Raw genomic sequence first — 23,080 nt, forward strand, 5'->3', positions numbered from 1 at the left:
TTGAAGTATTCTTCAGGAATAACTTTCCTGGCTTCCAGAAGGATATTCAAATGTTCTCTGGATGTTGACTGCCTTTTCTTTCATTCTCTGTCAAGATGATCCCACACCGATTCAATAATGTTGAGATGTGGACTCTGGAGAGATCAATCCAGGACGCATGATGATCCATTTTGTGTTTAATTTCTATGCAGGTATGCTTTTTATTGCATTTTCCAGTGTGTTTGGGATCACTGTCATACTGAAAAATGAAGATTTGCTAATTAGACACTTTCCAGAATCGTGCGGTGGATCAAAATCTGATGGTACATTTCTGCCACTAATTCGTACAAGAAATGCAGCTCTGAACCTGGACACAGCTTCAATTTTCTCTATTCTGACCTCCTATTAAAGATTCTTTGAACCTGAAATTTTAACATTTGAATTCACCGCTTTACAAGATCAATTTCCACTGATTTTTCAGTCCAGTTCTTGTATAATTCAACTTAACATTACTTTTGTAATATAACTTTTCTCCCTTTTTCTCCCTATATCCCAGAGAGACTCGAGAAATATGTCCAGTCTTTGTGAGTCCCCCCCTCCCCTATTTCTTAAGAACATGACTTTCAGATGCTGGTTGTCTGCTGTAGATAATTTTTAGGCCTGACCCTTCTTCTTTTTGTCCTCCACTAGTCAAGTGTCTTCTGATTTCTTTTAAAGGTGACACTGATATGCCAAGTTTTCATCCAGGAATTCTTTGAGAATCATCATGTTGGTGCAAAAATATTATTTTATGCCTGCCAAACTGTTCTCTTTGACAATTTTCATATATTTAACTAAACAAAACTAAAGTCAAACAAATTATATGTTTTGCAACAAATTACTGCTAGAAAGAACGTACTGGTTTAAAATTGGTTCTCTGTTAAGTTGTCTGTTACAGATGATTACTGTTACTAATTATCCTTTATACAGCTTTTATAAATGGATCTATAAATCAGTTTATGTGACATTTCTGAGTTTTCCAGCAAATTTGTCCTGCTAATCTCAGATTAGTGTGCTGTTTTAAATAGTATCTATATTTAGCATTAAAATATTAAAAAAGTACTTTTATTGAAAACACTTTTAAGGTGTAAAACATTCAATCAGAGAATTCACATGTAATCCACAAAAAATATAATCTCAACAATACAGTTTAACCTCCTAAGACCCAAACTCTTCCACGGCATGCACTTTTAGTTTGTTCTTTGATATTTGGGCATATTGGGGCCCGATGAATGTAAAAACAAAGAATTTTTTTCCCCTTATTTTTGTTTTTAAGAAAAATAAGAGCAACATGAGGATATTCATTTAAAATTTTGATAGAACAGTAGCAGTATAATGTCATCATAAGTGGATATCAGGTCCTAGGAGGTTAAAGTAAAAAGTAAAAAGCAAAAAGAAACTTCATTTGCTGCAGAAGTTTTACAAAGTATACAAAAACTTTGCAATGATAATCAGTAAATATCAACATGATTTCTATCAGCTTAAAAAAAATTCTAGCTAGTAGCCATGTTATTTACAGCTGTGTACGTTATCACATTAAATTCATTGCACATACTTAGATCTATGTAAGCCTCCAACAAAGCAGTTCTACTTGTAATTGCCAATGGTGCTTTAGTCATTTTCAGTATCATTCATGGCTAATGCTCGTAGAAAAGGAAAGTCATCCCAAAGACTCTCTGGGTCTGCCACTTCTTCAGGTACACAATCATGGCTTGGCCCAAAAAAATGCTGCTCCTCTGTCATTCCACCTAGTGCTAGATTCTGGTAACACTTCGGAGTGAAAGGTTCCTCTGCCTCTAAGAGGGGCTGTGTAGATTCAGAACGCAGGTAGACATGAGGCTCTTTGGGCGGTGGGCTGTTACAAAAACCAGAGAACACCACAGTAGCATAAGGAACAGAGTCACTGTTTGAGCCAGAGTATTCGGTGATGAAGGGCGAACCACAAATAGACTCTCCAAGGTCACTGGTCTCTTCTGAACTGTTTATCCAAAGATCATCCTCCTCTTTGCTTAGTTTCATGGGGATGTCCGGAAAGCTGAGGTGGGACAAATATATCGGATCCTCGCTGTCACATGAAGGATGGGTATACTGCAAGTGAAAAATAAATGAGACAACAATCGTATCAATTTCTTGGCTTTACACCATGTCATGTCTTTTTTTCACTCATGCAGCAAAACAAGCTTTAAATATCCAACATTAGAAATTAATATCAGTTGGAATGCTTTAAATTAAGTCTCCTGTTAGTTTTCACCAGATCCTGATGGAGACCTTAAACAGCCTCTTTCTCTGTTAAATGAACCTCTGTGTTTAGCGGGCATTTGTTAAATTTGTCTTAATTCCATTGAAAAGCACTGAAAGCTAAAACAACAAATTAACAGGGCATTAAACCAAATAATGAGAAGGAAGAAGCTAAACTGTTTCTGCAGAATTTCACAGTCATTCCCTGTAGGGTTCAACCTCTTCATTCTACATATTGCAGATTTTTGCAGCTTTAATCAAAAACATTAGTAATAAGGAACGTATAAATGTATAAAAACATTTCTGTTGTCCTCTAATGGATGTCCGCTTTCACACCTGTGTTGATTCTGATGTCAGTCTTAGGACAAAGCTGTTAGCTGGGTCTGGAACAACTGGCCAAAAAATCCCCTTAAACCTTGAAGTTAAAGAAAAAAAGAATTAGGGTAGTGTGTTAAGAATAAACAGCATTACAGCTTCCCAGCTTAAACAGTATGAGCATGAGCTTACCTTTCATGTTTGGAGAAACAAGTTAGGACTATGAAAATAATCAGCAATGAAAGTCCAAAAACTGATCCGATTACAATCATCGCACTAGCGACCTCATCTGAGAAAAGAAAAGACACGTAATGTCACGTCTGATCATATTCTGTTTGTGTTGACTTTCTCCAAAGAAAAAATGATCGTACTAACCAAAGGGCTGAAATTCAAAATGAACTGCTGACCCATTCAAGCTCCCACCAAATGTGCTAACCATCAAGATAGCTCCATGCACACTGGGGTCTTTAAGGATCACACTTCTTTTTTCTGTATCTACGTTCACAACTGAAGAACAGTTAAACATTAGAGGGGATCAAGTACTTAAAATATCCTATACAACATAGCAGAGATAAGGTATTTAACCTACCGTTAACGGGTCCCTTCTGATTCCAGTAGAAGACTGTGTAGTCTTGGATCTTTCCATTTCGTTGGTCTAATGGTATTTCATCCCAGGTAATCTTAATATCTGAATTCCAGGTCTTTTGAATATGTAATTTTGGAACCATGGATGGGGCTTTAAAAAGAACAACATCACAAGTGATTAGTAGAACTAGAAAGAGTTTTTAACCATTAGTCATTATATTAGACAGCTCAGGTCTTTACTCCAATAGGTTATTCATTTCTTTCCACAAGAGGGCATTATTTCATCATGTATCAGCTGTTCTGTGAGAGATTACAAAATATATATTCTGTAAGTCAACGCTCTTCTGACTACTTCAAAGTTGAGGGAGTCTGGCTCACACCTCTGCTGGCTTGTGTGAGACTCTTTGTGTCTTGGGTGACTTACCCTTCTCTCTCAAGTAGGCATTAAATGTCTTAGGAGGGCCTATCCCATCCGTAAACCTTGGATATACAGAGATCCCATAGGGCTTGTAGGGCTCAAAGCTGCCTGTTGATGAGTGAGAAGAGGTTAGGGTGGATCATTGCCCACAGGAGTCTAACAGTGTGTAGAGGCAGGTTAAGCACAGGAAAAGGAAGATCTTACACAAGAGTGATTGTTCGAATTCTTGTTGTAGAGGATAATCATCCGATTAGGAAAGCGGAAGACAAATATTGTAAAACATACCTGTTATAACAATGCTGGACTGGTTTTGGCCAGCAATGTCAAACTGGATGTGGGAGAGGCCTGATTTTAACAAAGGTCTCCATTTCACCACATAATCGCTGAGTCCTGAGGAATCCATGCTTCTCCACTGAACAAGAAATGAATTGTTTCCATATGGGACTGCTGTGGCATCTAATACTACAGGATGAGCTACAGACAGAAAAAGATGCATATCATATTCTACATGTCACATGATATGATGCATGCATTTGTTTTGTGAGTGAGTTACCTTTATGTTTGTAAATCTGTACTACAGTGGGAGAAGATTTCCCTGCTGCATTTACAGCCTTTACATACACTTTCTTAACGCTCCTAGAAAGACTGAAAGTACAGTAGTTCTCCCTTGTAGAGCACACCACTCTCTTTTGCACCAAGACGATATATGACACATTTTGGCCATTGGCACGAAATCCTTTTGACGGCTGAAGCAGAAGGAAAAAATGTGAGGAGATATTTTAAAAGACGACCTCTCATGCTCCACCAGAGCTAGAAGACAAAATGCATCAATTTGTGACAGGTGTCAAGCAACGTGTGTGATGTGTGTACCTTCCAAAACAAGCTTATGTTGAGTTGTTTTAGCAGGGGATCCTCAGATATCTCCATCCACGAATCTAGGCGTCCAGTGGGAGCTAAAAAGAAAGAGTCACCTGTCAGCATGTTGCATGTCAAAAGCCTGCACATCTCCTTTTACTCTTTGAAAATAAAAACTTTTTCATCCAAGACAGGTTTATGGATTCAATGCAACAAAGCTCAATACAACCTGCGCTATAGAAAAAAGTAATGGCAGATGCAGAAGATGACATTAGCATATATTGAAAAGACCAGGAAATGGAAGAAAAGGCAATAGATTGGGAAATGGTTGACTGACTGATGGTGTCAGTCTGAATTGATCTTACCACTCTCCAAGGTGACACCAGACTGGCTGCTGCTCCATTCACTCCAGGGGCTCTGCTGGTATCTGACTCTGATCTGTGCAAAATACCGAGTCCAATGCAGCAGGTGACACATGTCCACAGGAGTTTTAGCATTTTGAACCAAGACCTGGCATATTTTTCAGGGACACAGAATGTACAAACATAAGTTCTTGCATATCCAATGTGAACTTCAGGGAAGGAATATCAGCATTTGGATGTCTATAGCCACTGGATCAAACGTTTGGGAAGATACATTTTCAGTTGATATCAACAAAGGGTTGATTTGCACTCACTGGGTCATTCCACTGTGTGCTGTCAACAGACTTAAATCGGTATTCCAGGTTTAAAGACTGGAGCCAGGCCTGGTCTGGGGACAAATTCCAGTTCAGCCTCAGGCAGCCATACCTTTTAGAAATCACTTGAATACTGGGTGGGTCAAACTTAGCTGAAATAGTGACAAAAACAAAAGCATGCATAATTTTTTTCCCACCGATTTTAAGTACAATTTAGTATTGTCTATGAAATATAGTACTTATAATACAAACAGAGCTTGAAGAATGCTAAAAAAAAAGAAAACCCCAAAATATTTTCCTTACCCGAACTAACAGGTTCTAAAACAAGTGGTGCTGAGGTTGTCTCTCCAAGTTCATTCACAGCTTTCACATATATCTTCATGTCATAAAACAGCACAAATTCAAAACGAGGGATGGTATAGTGATGGACTCCTTGTGGCAGTTTATAAGAATAGTTTTCATTTTCAGCCCTGAAATGATGAAATTACATTTTAAGAAATATAGTCGTTCAGCCTTGAAGACAAAGCCTAGATAACACGTCTGATACCAGTATGATATTTACTGCTTGACCAGTCTTTCACTGTAATCTATATTTTGTATATTTGCATTTGTATTCCATTTGTTACATATTTTTACCACATTTCAGTATGGAGGGAATACTGTGTGGGCAGGTGGGTTTCCCTCTGCCCAGGGTCCCAGCTACAGGTGATTGTGATGGGGTTGGTGAGGTTTGTCTGACAGGTGAGGTTTTGCGGTGCTTCTGGTGGATCTAAAGGTAAAAAGAAAAACAAAGTCATTTTTAAATGGAATTTAATTTGATCCATGTACAAAAGAATCGCAAATGCTTCTCACATCCAGCTCGGATCTCCACGCCTGCGACTACTTGAGGAGGAGAGGCTTGGATACAGCAGGTGAGGATTGCTCGGGTGTGATTGAAGCTTGATATAACAGCTCTGGAAACCCTGCTGCTCTCACTGGCTTCTGGACTGCTGGGAATAAGCCTATCATCAAGGCGCCACTCTATATGAACAGCTTGTCCAGTGACCAAAGGGCAGTCCTCTCTGATGACACATGTGGCTGTCACAGGGGATCCCAAAGGTACCACTGAGCTGGATGTGTGGACCTTTGCACAGGGCTGTATGCCATCCTCTAAAAATTACAAAAAAAACAAAAACAAAGATGTAATGTGAAGATTGTTAAGATGTTTTTTCTAAATGTTTAGTCTTTTACTTGGTAAAATCTCCAAGGCAAAGGACACAAAATGATAGTAAGAATTGTCATTGTAATTGGTATTCCCATCTTCCTCCGACACCTACACTCACCATTTCTTGCTCCGTTCACAAATGTCACCAGCATGACAATCACTGACATCCATTTGGATATCATGATGATAAAACCTGTTAGGCAGCCAAAATGAAATGCATTATTGGTAAATTACCAACTTTCATGCTCTGTCAAAACAATATTTGAGTGACAAGGTGCATTGTGGGAGGGAGGAATTGACAGTGGTGGTGGTGACAATGGTGTTTCAAGGGTCTGGAAGTGATCTCCATAACGCATAATATTTCAGTATACACACTGTGCATCTCCTGCCTCCCTGATCTCTAGCAAAAAAAAAAAAAAAAAAAAAGATTTGCTGTGCTGTCTGCGTTTGTGGAGCACAGAAAAAAACTGAGCACTGACACTTGACAAACTCAAATAAATAAATAAAAATTAAATAAAAATCTAAGCACATAAATAAAAGCCAACACTCGTGGCATCTTGGGTTCACCGGGGAAGTGACATTTAAAGCTCTGCTGGCTGAAAAACAAAACAGATAGAGACATCCACAGGTGCTATCAAGTTTCCATTGTTACACTGTTAAATAAAACAGATGAAACTCTTTCTAAATTTTGAGAGAAATATTTGATAAAAAATATAAAATATATTAAAATGTATCACCTGTTACAGTGTAACTGGACTTTTTTGAGATTGCAATAAGAACAATAATACCTCAGTCACATAGGCCTAGAGACTGTTGATAACCTGCTGGCAACCTCTGGTCACCAGGGAAAAATACGCATTCCCCAGCAAGTTGGTGAATAGTTGCTGGCTGTCACCAGGTGCAACCCCCAACAAACTCCAGCAGCTCAAAGACACTTTGTTTTTTAGTGGCCGGTGGTTACCGAGGAGTCATTGACCAATCGCTAGACCTGCGTTCGTAAGGTTTTAGCAATCAGTTTCACAAGAACTGGCAGCATCTTCCAACCACCAGTCAAAACCAGTCATATTTTTCTCACACGACTTGTGTTTGCTAGGTGGTTGCTGACTGGTCTGACGTAAACAAAATGGCTAGAGTCAAAGTATGACAGCAACACTCCTATGACCAAGAAAACAAAAAAATCAGTTGTTATCCAGCCATTACAATGATTCTTTTTTTTCTGTCTGAGATTGATGGCAAGCAGTTGTGGAGACAAATAATTTTCCTATGTCACGGTCCGTAGTGTGACTATAGCAAAATGAGAACTAGTTGGTAAAGTTCTGGCAGCATTTCTCAAACATACTGCACTTTTTATATAAAGTCAACCTTGCCCTTTAGTTCGAGAATCAGTTAAGGAACTCACCATTACACAGAAGTTTAAAATTCACAGAAATCTTTGTTCTGGTTTACAAAGCACCACCCAGACATGCCATCACAGCCTATATCAGTATCTCTGCAACTGTAAGGTACTGTGTGGAAGAAAAGACAAATAGTTTAGAGTACTAAAGCAAATACTAACTGATTACTAAAGTAACAGAAAACAATGGAATCAAGTTTTTTAGTGGTATTAAAAGAACATTTAATTGTGTAATGAACACCGACATATAGACATGTAGTTTTAAACTTTGTGCAAATTATTCACACAATCATGTGTTTTGCATATTTTAATGCATTAAAACCAGTGTATGTACAATAAAAACATTCAAAACAATATTTCACATGAGAATAGTGATTTTGTTACTAGAAGATCAAAATATTGTGTTCAGTGCATTGTTAAAAATGTTTGCTAAAATTTAAACATATATTTCTGGACATTTCAATTTTGGACAGGTGTCACTTTATATTATAAAATAAAATACCAGGTGGCAATGAAAGTTTGCAACTGATAAACAGCATTACGAGGGAGCAGAATCATAAAAATGTGAGAGTAGAGTTTTAAATTCATTAAACACTGCAAGCAACTCAATAGTAAGGAAACCTCTTGGGAATTATCTAAAATTATGCCAGATTATTTATTGTTGATTCCCTTATTAATGTCTTCATCAGAACTACATTTCACACTGACGTGCAGTACTGTGCAAAAACCTTGAATCACCTCTCATTTCTTTTGGTTTTGCTTCACTGAAGCCATACTTTCTTATAATTTTTAAAGTGGTCTAGAACAGCAGTTTTCCGGTTTATTCTCTGGACATTGGCTGCTTTTTAACCAATTTTTAGTTCTGTGGATTCACCTCTTGTTGTTTAAGCCACATCAGAATTGATCTCAAAGCAAAGAATGGCTTCTTGACAGCCACTCTTAAGAAAGGGATGGGTAGAAAAAGCTGAGGTGTGCCAAATAACACACAAACTGAAAATGACTGAAAACAGTGTGGCATTCAAACGTGAAATTTTTGGTTCAAATTGTTGTCAGTATGTACAGAGGTGTTCAGGAGAGAGGTACATCAGTCATCTACAGTCATCTGTAAAACACACTGGAGGTTCTGTCACGGTTTGGGGCTGTTTTCCACCAGAGAGGTTGTGAATCTTGTCAAAACGGATGGAACTATGAACACAGAATAGTACTGTCAAAGTTTGTTCCACCATGTAATACCATCTGGAAAACATCTGAGTGGCAGTGTTTTCATTTTTTAGCTTGACAGTGATGACAGACACACTGCCAATGCAGTAAAAGCACGCCTGTATAGAAAAAAGACACAGTGGAATACTATCAGTCATGGACTGACCTCCCCAGAACCTGAACCTCAATATTCCTGAAGCAGTGTTGGATCATCCTTGCAGAGGATGAAACAACAGGCAGACAAGGTTTGAAGAAGAGTTTTGAATTTCCCTCAAAATGCCTGGAGACCTATTCCTGAAGACTACTTAAATTACAAGAAAGCATGCCTACATGAGTTCAGGCTGTTTTAAAAAGAAAAATGGTCATCAAGCCTATTTTTGTTAACTGAAATAAAAATGAAAAGTAGACTTTAAAAAAAAGGAAAATAACTCAAATGATTTTGTGAATTTGAAGACTAAAAAACAAAAAATACAGAGGAAATAATTCATGCAATATTCATTATTTTGGTAAAAAAATTATTACAACTTGCCTGTTGAGGCTTTCATTGGTGTGTTTACTGAAACTGTGTACACAGCTTTTATTGTAACACCCCTCCATACAATAACAACTAAAAAGAAACTAACAATGAAACTAATAAATAACTAAGTCAAACTAAACTGAATTAACAACAGAAAGCTCTCATATTCCATTTTTTGTGTGATGGTAGAGATCAATAACACCACGAGCTGTTCCAGCTTTAATTTGGGTGAAAATTGGGTTAAGGTTAGGTTAAGGTCAAGGTCACAACAAATATGAAAATCAGAAAAAAACTTTAAATTACCCACAATATTTTACAGGTTGTCTTTAAACTTCAACAATAAACTAGGCCTTGGGGGACATGAGTAACTAGATTGGCTAAGCATTTGACCTTGACCTCTACTGTTAGCCCCTGAGGTCAAAGCTGACCTTGAAAACAAATGTCAAGACACCGTATTGAGTATAACACATCATAGCACGGAGAGAGCTGCACAATAGTCTTTTTACTTATTTATTTTTTTAATCCAACACCCTACGGCATCACGATGATGCCATGTAGTTTCGCAAAAATCACACATGGATGAATATCTCTTAAAATCTAAAGTTTTTACAGTTTATAGTAGTAAAAGATTTCAGCCAGATCTACTCCGAGCATACAGGTAAAGATAATAAAATACACCATTTTAGTATGTAATGCTAAAAGGTCAAAGGTCAAAAGTCAAACATCAGTGTTGATATGAAAACAGGGTGCCGTTAGCATCTAATAAAAAGTTTTCATATAGCCTTTGACCTTCATGGGAGTTGCGCTCTTTGACTGCACTTGTCAGATCTGGTTTTGCCCCGTATACTGTTTTTCAATTTATACATGCATGTTTCGATAAATCACTGCAGCCATTTTCCTAGAAAAATATAAAAGAAATATGTGATGGGGAAAGAAATAAGACATTTGCACAGTACTGAATGTGTGTGCGCGCATGACTCACCAACATACAGACATCTACCCAGAACCAGTAAGTGGTACAGCATTGAGAAACTTCCTGTGGTCTTGTAACACTCAACCTGCCTGTTTCTGAGAATAAGCTGAGAAACTCACTGTTCCTCAGCTTAACATGTAGCATGCGCACAACACCAGGCGACTGCTCAGAGTCCAGTTCAATTTGTTCTGTAGGCTAAAGACACAAATGACATATTAGATTTTGATTATCCAAAGCATTTCTGGTGTAGAATAACATTCAACCGTTGAGCAGAAATGTTATGTTCATAGTGTCATTGTAACACCTCCATAAGATGAGGAAATATAACCTAAAATTTGTATAATTTGTAACTATCACTCAAACTGTTAGATCGCTGCCCTCAGTCCAAAATAACTATTTGGTGAAGACTGCGTTTTGCAATGAGAGAGAAATGGAATTTTCTCTCCGTTTCTTATCAGCACTGTGCAAAAAGGCCCCCATTTCCCTCCGCTTTCCTTTTTAGAATTTCTGCTTACTACTAATAGGTAATTGCCTGTGGCTCTGACAAAAGGCAATTGAAGGAAAGACAGAGAGAGTGAGCGAGAGAGACGAGGTGGAGAGCAGAAAAGGGTATTAGACTCGGAGTGTATTTTGTCAACAACACAATATGACATACTTAAAATAAAGGCAGAATAAATGAAGTCTGGCTATTCTTTGCGTTTCGGCCAATTATGTTCAGAACATACTGATGAGAATACATTATGTAGAATTTATTTTTGTGTCTCGGTGAGTCATGTCTCCATGTTAAAAGAAATATTTTTCTACAACTTCAGTAGATTTCCTTTCCTGTTGCTGTTGAGGGTTACAGAACGCCCACTTAAAGGATTTGGCAATATCCCTCACACATTGCAAAGTGTAATGACAGACTCACCGCTATTTCCCCTTTTTGGTTTTATTTCTCACACTATACAGTGTGTTTTGAAAAGAGATTTAAAAGGAGTTAAAGAATTGATTCGTTTTTTCTTATCATGGCTGTTAAGACATTCTGACCTTTTATGTGGGCAGTATCTAAAATCCCAGACCGATTGAATCAATCTTTTTAACTTCCGATTTTTAAACTGTCAGAAGATGTTTTCCATACACTAAAATACTGTTGCCCCCGTGATTAGAAGAAAACTGCAGTCATAAAACATGTTAAAAACATTGCCATACTGTAGTCTTTAGAGCTTGAAAAAGAAGGCGGCTGGATTTCTTTAAGGTTTTTAAAGACATTTCACCTTTAATCAAAGACATTTCTTCAGTTGTGAGAGGTGAAACAACTTAAAAAAAACATAAAGAAGTCCAGTCGCCTTTTTCAAGCTCTTAAGACAATGATGACTTGGGCGACATTGCGGTATTGTACTAAATTTAACAAAGGTTTAGGTAAAAACACCTTTGTGCGACGATCTAACAACTTATTTTAAATGTTTCAAACGATACGCTTCAAGTACTATAAAGCACCATCTTATCTTAGTATTGCTTATTTAATCCTAAATGTATTAAGAGTGTGTAGTGTGTGTGTATTAGGCATTAAACTACAAAGGATGATAAATGTCACATCTACAATACAGAGAGACCAGAAAATCAGATTAAACATGGATTAAAGATGATTTTTTTAAATAAGTTGAGTGGTCCATAACTTACATGTAGATGAGGATGCAACTACCTAGCTTTAACCTCATTCAGAAACAAGTTTAGCAAAGTTTTCCTTTTCAATCTGGCACAAGTATCAAAATGAAAGAAGCAGCAAATTGCTTGATGTGAAGATAAAGGAGAGCCATCAGAGAGGCTTGCCACTCACCACACAGCAGCTGCAGCAGACCCAGAAAGACAAGAGGCTCTTATCAGCCCTGATAGCACCAGATGAAACAGCGTGGCTCAAAGTAGCTCGGATTTGAGGACGTGTGTGTGCCAAGAAGCAGCACAGGCAGCAACATCCTTGTTTTGCATTTGTGAAACTGCTATTTTCCAAGAAGAAACATGTGACTGATGGGGCCCAGTTATGGGAAGGAAGAATGGGGAGTTCACATTGCTCAAATTCACATTTTTAAAAGCTCAGCAAAAAGTTTTTACAGGTGGTTTTGGCTGTTTAATTTGTCACAATAATATGCAGTTTTTCTTAATGGAGTAATTAGAAAAATCATTATAGCTCAACTTATAGCTGTTAAATGTCAGCTGAATTGAATTTTCAGTACTTTCCCAGAAGATGCTAATACAGCAGCTGTCAAATGTCCTTCAGTCGGACTCCAGGGAGTCTTCTCGCAAGAAGAATGTGATCATTCTGGCTCAGGCTGACCCCTCTGTGTTTTGTGTGACCTTTGAAGTAGCTTCAAAATGCACTCATCTCCCTCTCTGAGCCTGTCTAAGACTTTGTCAGCATGGTAATAGAACAAGCTCTTAAATGGGATTGTAAACTGTGCCTTGAACCCCCCCCTCAAGGACACTTGAAACTAGTTGCCATATCACGATTATTAGCTTATTAAATTCTAAAATGAATCTGTGGCTTAGGTCTCATTTCACTGCATGCAAGGAGACCCAGCAAGCTCACCCACTCCACTTTTAATCTAACAGCCGCATCCCTGCACGGTCACTCTCGTGCCCTCAAAAGCATAATGGAAGCTAACTGTTAATCAAGAAGCCGCTGGAGGAGGAATTAAATCCACGCACTGGTAGGTTTTAGGGTAGGAATCAACCTGGAGAAAAGAAAAGCAAGCATTAATTAAAAACACATTAACTGGTTATCATGAGTTGACATATTTTGCTTGATCTTTTTTTCCCCTAATCAGCAATAATGAACGAAGCGTTTGCCATCCACTGGGTATTACACGCTATGTTTCAGTGAGCGGTAAAATTAGCCGAGGGCCCCGAAGCCAAGTTGAACTGATGAAGCTTTGCTAGGTTTGATTACGGTTTTTGTCCTATGCTTAACAGAATGCCATCTCCTCCTTAGATTCTCATTCGCATTAAAAATTCAACTAACCCAAATTAGACACTGCTGTAAACATCATCTCATATCTGTCTGCTTCTATACAGTGAAATACTATAGTGAACTGCAGTCACAACTGCTGTAATTGTGCTAAGCGTGTATACTGAAATGCTGAATATTGCCCTCTGTTACAAGAGTGATATTCCACTGCTGCACCCAGCCAGATAAGTCGAATTCAGCATTCTTTACTACCAGTTATGTAAAATACTGATTGCACTGATTTGATTTTCGTTGGCAAAATTATTAGTTTTGTTTCATTAAACTTAACAACCTATTTACTGATGGCACACCAAAACTACCATTTGCCAGTGGACATACAACATCATGATGGACTGCTTTGCTGACTTGGAAGCTCACGCTCACGTACTCAATAATGAATTCTGCATTTGATCAATAACTGACTTACAATAAAGTGAGGCAATATGGCCCAAATTAAAGTTGAATGGGAAGTGAACCTCTGAAAGAAGAAACTGAGGGTTTTGAAAAGGCTTGGTCTAAGCACAGGTCTGGAACCCCAGAAAGTGTTGCAAGGGGATTTCAAATGAGAAGTACATGCAAGAAAACAAAAATAAAAGTAAAATCAAATATTGAATTTTTTTTACTGTACATTGAAACAACAAACTTAAAAAAAAAAACAGTCATGCTTGGAGTTGGAATTCTAGAATAATTAGATGATTAGATTAAATAATAATTAGATTTTTTTTCATCTTCTGTAGCTTCAACATACAAGTGTGCTTGTGTAGTTTTGCAGATGTTCTATGTAAATAAGTTCATTGTCCAGGTGAGGTGGTGTTTCCTGCTTCGGCTTTTTAGCCTGTTGCATCTCCACCGGCGATCAGGTCAACTGCAGTGTTGTCAGCTGGCATCACTGCTCATAATTGCCCACTAAACCAGTTCATCTTCCAGTGGGGGTCTGGTAGCAGACTGGGGACATCTTGCAGCCACCCCCCTGCAGCTGCCTTCGCTGGTGTGCTGTCAGTCGATGTCATTTTTCTGCATCCAATAGCTTCCTTTCACAGCTTTGCCTATGCCTGTACCTTGCAGCGGCTGGACTTTTGTCTTGCGCAAAAAAGCCCTCTCACCCCATTACCAGTTGTGTCTTGTCACTACTGGTAGCATGATCTGGTACCTGCAGCCCATTTAGGTTTCACAGGTAGTTCCTCTAGGATGCCACATCAATACAAGCCATTAGAATAACGTTTGCTGTGTCTCTGAGCAGACACAGCTCAGAGCAGTCTTAAGTGTGTATTTGAGGTACTAGGACACATGGAGTTACAAAAGGAAAGTGGAAAGGAGCTTTAAAAGGCCATCAATCCAGCTCCAGGAACAACATCTGCTCCTTTGTGTGACACAGGACATACAGTGGCAAAATTATCTCCACTGGATCACCTATGTTTACATGTCTGACCAACAGGGTCCAACATCCTTTAGTTAAGAAACTGGCAGATCCACTACTGACACCAGATTCTCTTCACCGATGAGAATCGGGTGCCAGTTTTTGTTGTTAGGAATGAATGGCCATCATCCACTCACTGGATTTGTTCCTCTTCATTTTTTATCATTTGCTGCTCCACCATGACACATCTCCTCATGTGTTAAAAGTAAAAATAGGAAATATTTGGTAACAGTCTTTACATTTACTTTTGCATTTGTCAATATACTGATTTATTTATTTATTTTATAGACTGCATAGGACTGGTCAAAAATGTTTAAGAGACTAGCAAAAGATATCTCTATCTATCTGTCTATAATAGGAAAAATCTATTTATATTTTTGTTGACTGTAATTTTTTCATTTTCAATGATACCACTAGTATTTGTAGATTTTAAAGCAAAAGTCTGCATGATGGTATGAAGTCTGTGGGGGGCTGTTTATTGTTTCATTATGTTATTTATTTGTCTGGTAGCTTTTGGTTTTACTTCCTACTTTTAATTTTTCTTTCTTTTTGATTTTCAGCCTACCCTTTTTGTTTCACATCTGTTTAATTAGTCAACCTTAACTTCTACATACCACTTCTTTTAAGTCCGTGTCTTGTCCTGCTGTTGTTTCTTTCCCCGTAGCTTTTTATTTCCCAGCTTATTGGTTTGTGTTGTGATTTCCATCTCTTCTTCTCAATATATAGAGATATAGCTAGACAGAGACAGATGCGTGTTTGTGTTCTTTGTACCTGATTCTGTTATTAAAGCTCATTTTGGTTGCTCTTGCACCTGCCTGTTTTGTGTCCCACATTTTTATATGCTTTTGAACTGAATCACAACACTGGGAATAAAAAGTCCATAATATGTGTTCTTTTTAATTATATATTTAAAGAGCCTATTATAAATTATATTTCAAAGTGATCTACCTCCAGTCCATTTGTATAATTGTACCAGAGCTTCAAATTATTAAAATATAAACCTCCAGAAAAGCAGAACACACGCCATTCTTTGAAGAAGAGGCTGAAAGAACTAATGGAACTGGAAAAAACTAATGCAAATAATAAAAGGATGGGCATTCAAAAAAATATATCTTTGTGTTAAAAAAATATAACAGCCATGTTGTTGCTCTGAGACTCAACTTAAGTTAATGACAGTGTACTTGCATGTTCACAGTGATAATGCTTCCTGATATTTCAGTGCTATTCAATGCTATCCTAATATTACGCAGGCATGTTTACCATATTTGCAATATTTTAATAAATAATTACATTTCAAATGAGTAGAAGAAAATATATGTATTAAGTTGAACTAAATAAACCAAAGAGAGACCTGACAAGACCTTATCCTACATGCTTCCTAAATTGTTCATTATCCCTGTCCAATTGACAGTTTTATCGATTATTTTTTGCTAGCATGACTTGAGTTCAGCTTGCTATGCTACACAATTAAAAGCAGATTTGGTAGGTAGGATTTATGTGGTTGTGTATTCTATACCTAATATAAATCTCTGTAAGTCTGTCAGTTTGATTATATCTGTGAGTGCACTTAGGGTGGCACAGTCGCCTTAATCTATGCCTGAACAAGACTGCCACCGACCATTTCCCGGCAAACCTGCGTTCCCATTGTGCTATCTGGCCCCAGATATTCTTTAGGCATACTCACATAGGCATAGCTGCCTTTCATTGTCCCTGGTCTTTGGAGATAAAACACAATGATGGTATTGATAGCCAAAAGAGAGTAGTTGGAAACAATCCTGAGACTAACTTGCTTTGGAAACGTTATATTATGGAGGACAATCAGGTTTCTGATTTTGCACTTTGTGGTATAAGCGGAGCAGTTTTGGAAAGGGTGACACTCTGCTCTATCACATGCCTTATAGATGTCTAAATTACTTAATAAAGCAGTTTTTACAAAGAGCACCATCGTTGAGGAAGTGCAGGACTTCCTACATACTTCAGAAGTGTGAAGTGCACCAGGGTGCAGAACACTAAACCTTGACCAGAAATAGTACACAGCAACCACACCAGTCAAATGAACCAAACGGACTTTGGAGATTAAACATGCTTGGGAACAAATAGTGTGATCACCGTCTTAGTTTAATGCAATTTGTGTAAACGGCTTTACTTGCACAAAATGTGTGAGAACAACAATTAAAAACAAAAACTGTCAGTAACTAAATTTTCATAATAAGTTCATAATATGTTTCTGCACATTCATGGTGCTTGTCATACAAGTTCACTTATGAGCACAACCACATTCACCATTGACAGTGTTTAATGTGTGTATACACCCCCGAGTTGTGTTACACTATTGAGCGTGGCCTCTGGCACTACACTGCTGTGTCGACCTTGCGGGTTGGTTGAGTGAGCCTGTGAGCCACTGTGTGTGAGGGAGGGAAAGGGAGAGAAAGACAGGGAAAGGAGAGGGTCAGACAAGCTCCAACTCTCGCTCCTGCTCCTTACATGCACCCAATCCACTCCTATCTAGTACCTGTCACACGCTGGCTGCAAAATGGAATTGACTATTGATTTCCCCCTTACCACAGGTCAGTTGTGCTGGCAGGCTATAGTGAGCTCAGTGAGAGCCTTGCGTGGGACAACAAGAGGAGGGGAAGAAACACGAGAAGGAAATACACACATTTCAAAACACACAGCACATACACGCTCTTATTAACTGAGCCTTTGTAACGGAAGACAGTCAGCATTGCTTTAAAAGAGGTGTGTGTCACAACATGCAGTGGAACACACTCTGGACTGGGTAACCTGGAAAACTGCGATAAACCTGCGGTGGAACTTAAAAGTCAAATTAAAGCAGTAAAAAATACATTTGAAATATTTTAAGATTTTAAGGCTCCTCCCACCCTTTTTTGGCTCTTTGAAATAAGAATGTGTGGGAGAATATTAGCTGCCAAGAGTTTTTCCACTCTAAAGTTATTTATGGAGTTCCACAGGGTTCTGTGCTGGGACCAACACCTTTCCCCACCATTATTTCTTCCCTACACTATATACATTTTCATTTTTATAATAAGATACCCAGCTTTATTTATCTATGAAGCCATTTGATACAAATCAAATACATGACAAGCAGAGCTTAAACACAAAGTTCTGGATGCCCTCTGACTTCCTATTTCTAAATGTAGACAAAAACTAAAGTTATTTTCCTCTAATCTAAAATTATTAGTAAATGGTGTCTGACCAGATACTAGATAATCTGGATGGCATTATCTCAGCCTCAAGCAACACTGTGAGGAATCTTGAAGCCATTTTTCCAACCCACACATTAAACAAATATGTAGGACTACTTCTATTTTTCCCCCCATCAGAGCTATATTACTAAAATTAGAAAGATCCTGTCAGCAAGTAATGCTGAAAAGTTAGCTCATGCATTTTTTACTGTGATTCATTATAGGCCTGCTCTAAAAGGTTCTTTAAAAAGCCTTCTGTTAATCCAAAACACTGTAGCAAATACTGACAGTACTGACACAGACTAGAAAGAAAGACCACCCACATTAACTTTTCTTCATTGGCTCACTGTTAAAGCTAGAATTGCATTTAAAATGTGTTTTCTAACATTGAAAAGTCAGGCCTCATCATATTTTTTAAAACATAAACAGCACCATATTGTCCCAACAAAGGACTTTGCTCTCAGACTGCAGGCTTGCTTTTTGTTCCTTGAGTTTTTAAACGCAGAATGCGAGACAGAGTCTTCAGCTATCAGCTATACACTACAGCATGATATCATTAGTAATTTTTAAACTCTGCCTCTTGTCCCATCTTTCTTTGCTTTCTTCTCCTTCCCTCACCCCCAACCGGTCACAGCATATGGCCCTCCCTGAGCCTGGCTCTACTTAAGGCTTCTTGCTGTTAAAAGGGGAGTTTTCCCATTTCCACTGTCACAAGTCCTTGCTCCTAGGGGATTGCTGGGATTTTCTATATACATTATAAAGCGCCTTGAGGTGACTGTTGTGAAATTGTGCTATATAAATAAAAATTAATTGAAATGAAATAGACTTTTTCAGTGGAACAGTTTTCAGTGGAACAGTTTTCAGTGGCTAAAGAAAATAAATTTTCTTTCTTTTAATTGAAAGACAGCAAATTCAAAAAGACTGACCTACACTGAATGTAACACAAAGGTTTCTTTATTTTAGTTGTCTGGTGATTCCTCAGATTAATTTCCTAGGCTCAGCTGGTTTTTACAACTTTCTTTAAAGACTGTTCATTTAGCTCATATTCACTGCAGGCTGAGCATAAATTGGAGGCTTCAAGAGGTGATTATGAAAAAAAACAAAAAAGGACTGTTAAAACCTAGCGGTTACAATATCAGTAAATATCTAATAATAATAATAATAATAATAATAATAATGTTGAGTAATAATGTTTTTTTTTTTAAAAAAAAATCATCAAATATATATTTATCTCACTGCTTGATATAATAGAAGCATAAAACAAAGGTTCAATACAGAGAGGTTGGTTTTGCTCCAACCCAGTGCCCTTTGCTGTGCGTCCTCCCCACATGGCAAAAATGCCCACCGAAATATTTTAAACTATCACTTCAGATCTTGGGTCCTGAAATGAGCGATCTTCACCACAAAGTGATATAATTTAGTTTATTTAAAAAATAAATAAAAATTGCATTTGGTGGATTGGTGGCTGTGGGATGGTTAATATTAGGGGTGGGCAAATCCAGGCCTCGAGTGCTGGTGTCCTGCAGGTCTCAGATATCACCCTGAACACACCTGAATCAAACGATTAGTTCATTACCAAGCCTTTGGAGAACTTCAAAACATGTTGAGAAGGCCATTTAGCCATTTGAAAAAGCTGTGTTGGATCAAGGACACATCTAAAACCTGCAGGACACCGGCACTCGGGGCTTAGAGTTGCCCACCCCTGGTTTATATAGTGAAGGTTTGTTGGAAAGTTGCAGTATTATCCTCAATTTATGCACGAGCTATTAATTACAGACAGGTGATTTCATACACTGTATACCGTTATCCTGTTGAAAAGTTCTTGAGTTATTTATTTCCATTTTGTAGGCACTGTTTAGGATGCTAAGGGAAAATGCAGTGCCTCAGTGTTTACACATTTTTCAGGCAAGCAGAAATGCTTTCTCTAAAAGACATGATAAAGAGCCCAGCAAGCCTGGTCTAGCCTAGGTCGCAGACGAATCTTGGTACACAATAATGGTCAAGTCAGTAAGAAGTGGAATGTACGAGTGTGTGAAATTAATAGTGCGAATAATTACACCGTGTATACAAAACAAAATGCGTGAAATATATTTTGATTTAATGGCCCTGCAGTAAGAGCCTATTTAGCTGCGTTTGAGACTATCAATGAGGTGCTGATTTAAGTCTGCCTGAAGCCTCAACTCTTCACAACACAGCAGCAAAATTATTAAGTTTAAAAACAAAACAAAAACAACAACTGACAATTGTGACAATGATTTACTGGAATATTTAAGAATGAAAAGTAATAGAATGTCACCAACTAAAGCAACTAAAAGTGCCTTAATTTGGCATGTTTAATTAAAACAAGAGCTTGTGTTAGTCCTTACAAAAGTCAAGTGAAACTGTGTTGCATGAAAGAAGCTCTGATGTCATAAGATTTGGAAAGCTAGATTTGTTAGCAGCAGTGAGCTCCTGGTGATGGGTCCTTACTGCTCGCCACATGCTTAAACATAGTAAATCCCCCTGCCTCCTCCTTTCCCTCCTCGAAGCTGTAAAAAGGGTCATTAAGCTATTGATCAAGGTTAAGAAGGCAAATGATCACAGGATATTGTGGCACTTTTAATGTAGCCATCAGTGACTAAAGACAAGTTTGTCCTTCCTTTCCCTGTCTTGCAAAATATATTTTGAAAGGGTCTTCACTTGTTCGCTGAATTTAGCCCAACATAAACACATGCGAGGTTGCCAGGTGGGGTTCAAACTCACTGCAGCTATTGAATTCTCTTTTTTCCACCCTCCCGTGATTGATTTCCTTCCTGCTTATCACAAACAGCTAATTGGTTTATTTTTGTTCCGTCATCAGTTTCCCTCTTCACATTCAAGATTAGTGCGCATAACCCACTCTTAGGCTCTTGAGTGATTTATGGGTCAGTGTACCATTTCACACAAACTTTCAGCAATTCCTGACAATGTTCTACATTGGTGAGAAAAAAAAAAAAAAAAGAGTTTTGTTTTATAAAATGAGTGATACCAATTTGCACGGTCTGAATTATCTAATTGGAAACTCCAGACCAGTAGTGCAGCATGCCATCACTGAAATGCCAAGGCTATTTGAAAAAAAATTAGCATAGCCTCTACTAGTACTTGCAAACAACAGATTGTAAACAGATTATGGGATTTGTCAAAGGCTGACCCTCCATTAAGCAGCACCTGTGTACAACAATGTGAGCCAAAGGCTCTCTACCCATTGGAACCAACAGATGGCACTGTGGTAGCATCCAGGCCCCAGTGAGTCATTTATAATGCGGTGGGAGAGTGTTTTTAAAAAAAAAAATTAAAAAAAACAAAAACGCAGAGAACCATAACCATTTTACAAATTTTATATTCAGTAGAGGGTGTGTAATATCACTCATTTTGGAGTTACACGTGGAAAAAACAAAAACAACAAACAAACCACAATATAGGCACTTGTACACAGATAAGTGTAGGAGGGACATCCCTCCCCTTTGTCTCCAGTGAAACTAAGATTGTAGACTCACTTCTCACCCCCACCCTGCACAAAAAGCCTGCCTGTTAACTTCAAAAAAAAGAAAAAAAAAAAGTCACAGGAACACCATCTGACAAGACAGCAGAGCTATATGCCAGGGCCTTTAATGTCAGACCCTTTCATTTGAATAAGTCTAACGGGATCTGATTTCATGTCTCTCAGACCACCAAAGGGGTTGGGGTACCTTGAACAAACTGTTTAGCATTGAGGCCAGGAAATCTGTATCTCCAACTACCAAACATAGGAGGACCCCAACTAGTCATTGCTGCTCCATGGACTTTCTTAAAGTGATTTGAACCAAGGACAGGCCCTTTTCTTCTTAGGCCATGTACAGTTCGAGCTCTCTGGTAAGCACCATGACCCCAGCTTTGGGGCAGGGGGAGTGCATGGTGAAAAATGCCCTGTCTATTTGGGACGGACTTATCAACAACAAGGTCATGTTCACCATAGACAACCAAGTGACCTTGAGGATCCCTATTCACAAGGTCAAACTGGCTAGGGGCATCAGCTCGTGTTGGTAGTGCAACACGCTTGACCCCTTTAAAACTGGAACCGCGGTTACTGACCGACTGTCCTCTGGGAAAGCCGTGCTCTGGCTTTGTTGTGTATTCATTTTGAACTGGTCCGTAAGTGCCGTGGGTCATTAGAAATCTGTCAGATGTTCCTAGGTTAGCTTGTCTATGCCTCACGTTATGAAAAGTTGGCCAATTTTGTTGAGGGGTGGCCATGTTTGGTACAGTCTCAAACCATTCATGATTGTAAGGGTGAGGGGGGATTCCATGGTAAGCTGGTCCAGAGAGTTCAGGCGCTCCATGTACTCCAGGATAATCCAAACCCAAGGCAGCTGCACGGGCTACAGCACAGACAAACAAAGACAAAACAAACCTGTTTGCCGGTTCATTGTTGTGAAGTGTCAAATATACCCACTAATTGGTAATTATATATTTTTTTTAAAGTAGCAGCATCCATTGAAGTGCACTACATACCTCTTGCTGTTTTAGCACAATATGCACCACCAGCTGACACAGAGTGGAGCACAACAGTGCTAGAAAAATAACAAAACAAAAAAAAAAAAAAAAAAAAAAAAAACCAGCACACACACAACACAAAAAAAAAAAAAAAAAATCAGTAAGCCAAATAGCACAGCACTGAGAAGCTGTAATTGTTTTTTAACCACAGAAAACCTTAAGCTTTAAATACCTGAGAAAACCCACGAGAAGAAAAATCATTCCTGCAGTTATTTCAGCATAAACTTCATGACAGCACAATTACTGGAACACTTGCCACTTGACTTCTTTTGTAGCCACTCGGACTGCCTAAAGCCTCACCCTGGCTTGATTTGCTAATTACAGACAGCTGGTTGTCATAGAGACCAAAACTCAGCCACTGAATCTAGTCAGCCACTGGCAAATTGCTTCATTATAGAAAATTAGTTAAAATGCTTGCTTGCAGCAGAACTCTACAAAACAAGACATTTGGATTTTTTTACATTTAAGGAAAGAGAAACACACATTTAAAAAAGGAGTGCGGGTCAAACTGACACCACAGCTGGTACAATT

General features: G+C 38.3%; 2 protein-coding genes across 6 annotated transcripts; both read right to left on the minus strand.

Annotated features, from left to right (window-relative positions):
• Positions 1 to 1,298: 1,298 nt before the first annotated feature.
• csf3r (colony stimulating factor 3 receptor (granulocyte)) lies at positions 1,299 to 12,361 on the minus strand. 5 transcript variants are annotated; one of them, XM_005925573.2, is made up of 18 exons: positions 12,212 to 12,361; positions 10,402 to 10,587; positions 7,709 to 7,814; positions 6,428 to 6,502; positions 5,958 to 6,254; positions 5,742 to 5,874; positions 5,409 to 5,575; positions 5,106 to 5,257; positions 4,795 to 4,939; positions 4,445 to 4,527; positions 4,128 to 4,320; positions 3,860 to 4,048; positions 3,581 to 3,682; positions 3,161 to 3,307; positions 2,947 to 3,078; positions 2,764 to 2,860; positions 2,593 to 2,671; positions 1,299 to 2,106 (listed from the first exon to the last, which is right to left on the minus strand). In XM_005925573.2, the coding sequence occupies exons 4-18, from the start codon at positions 6,489 to 6,491 to the stop codon at positions 1,630 to 1,632; spliced, it is 2,457 nt and encodes an 818-aa protein (XP_005925635.1). In that variant the 5' UTR covers positions 6,492 to 6,502; positions 7,709 to 7,814; positions 10,402 to 10,587; positions 12,212 to 12,361; the 3' UTR covers positions 1,299 to 1,629. The 5 variants fall into 5 exon arrangements, with proteins under 5 accessions (XP_005925635.1, XP_014190088.1, XP_005925636.1 ...); XM_014334602.2 differs by lacking the exon at positions 7,709 to 7,814; XM_005925574.2 differs by lacking the exon at positions 10,402 to 10,587 and having other exon boundaries at positions 12,212 to 12,344.
• Positions 12,362 to 21,221: 8,860 nt separating this feature from the next.
• LOC106633254 lies at positions 21,222 to 22,819 on the minus strand. Its single transcript, XM_042222363.1, has 3 exons — positions 22,722 to 22,819; positions 22,508 to 22,566; positions 21,222 to 22,374 (listed from the first exon to the last, which is right to left on the minus strand). Exons 1-3 carry the CDS (start codon positions 22,748 to 22,750, stop codon positions 21,680 to 21,682), a joined length of 783 nt encoding a protein of 260 aa, XP_042078297.1. The 5' UTR covers positions 22,751 to 22,819; the 3' UTR covers positions 21,222 to 21,679.
• Between the last annotated feature and the right edge of the window lie 261 nt (positions 22,820 to 23,080).

Source organism: Haplochromis burtoni, unplaced genomic scaffold, assembly GCF_018398535.1.
Source record: "Haplochromis burtoni strain Fernald_Lab_line unplaced genomic scaffold, NCSU_Asbu1 Contig_84, whole genome shotgun sequence".
Classification (NCBI taxonomy): Eukaryota; Metazoa; Chordata; class Actinopteri; order Cichliformes; family Cichlidae; genus Haplochromis; species Haplochromis burtoni.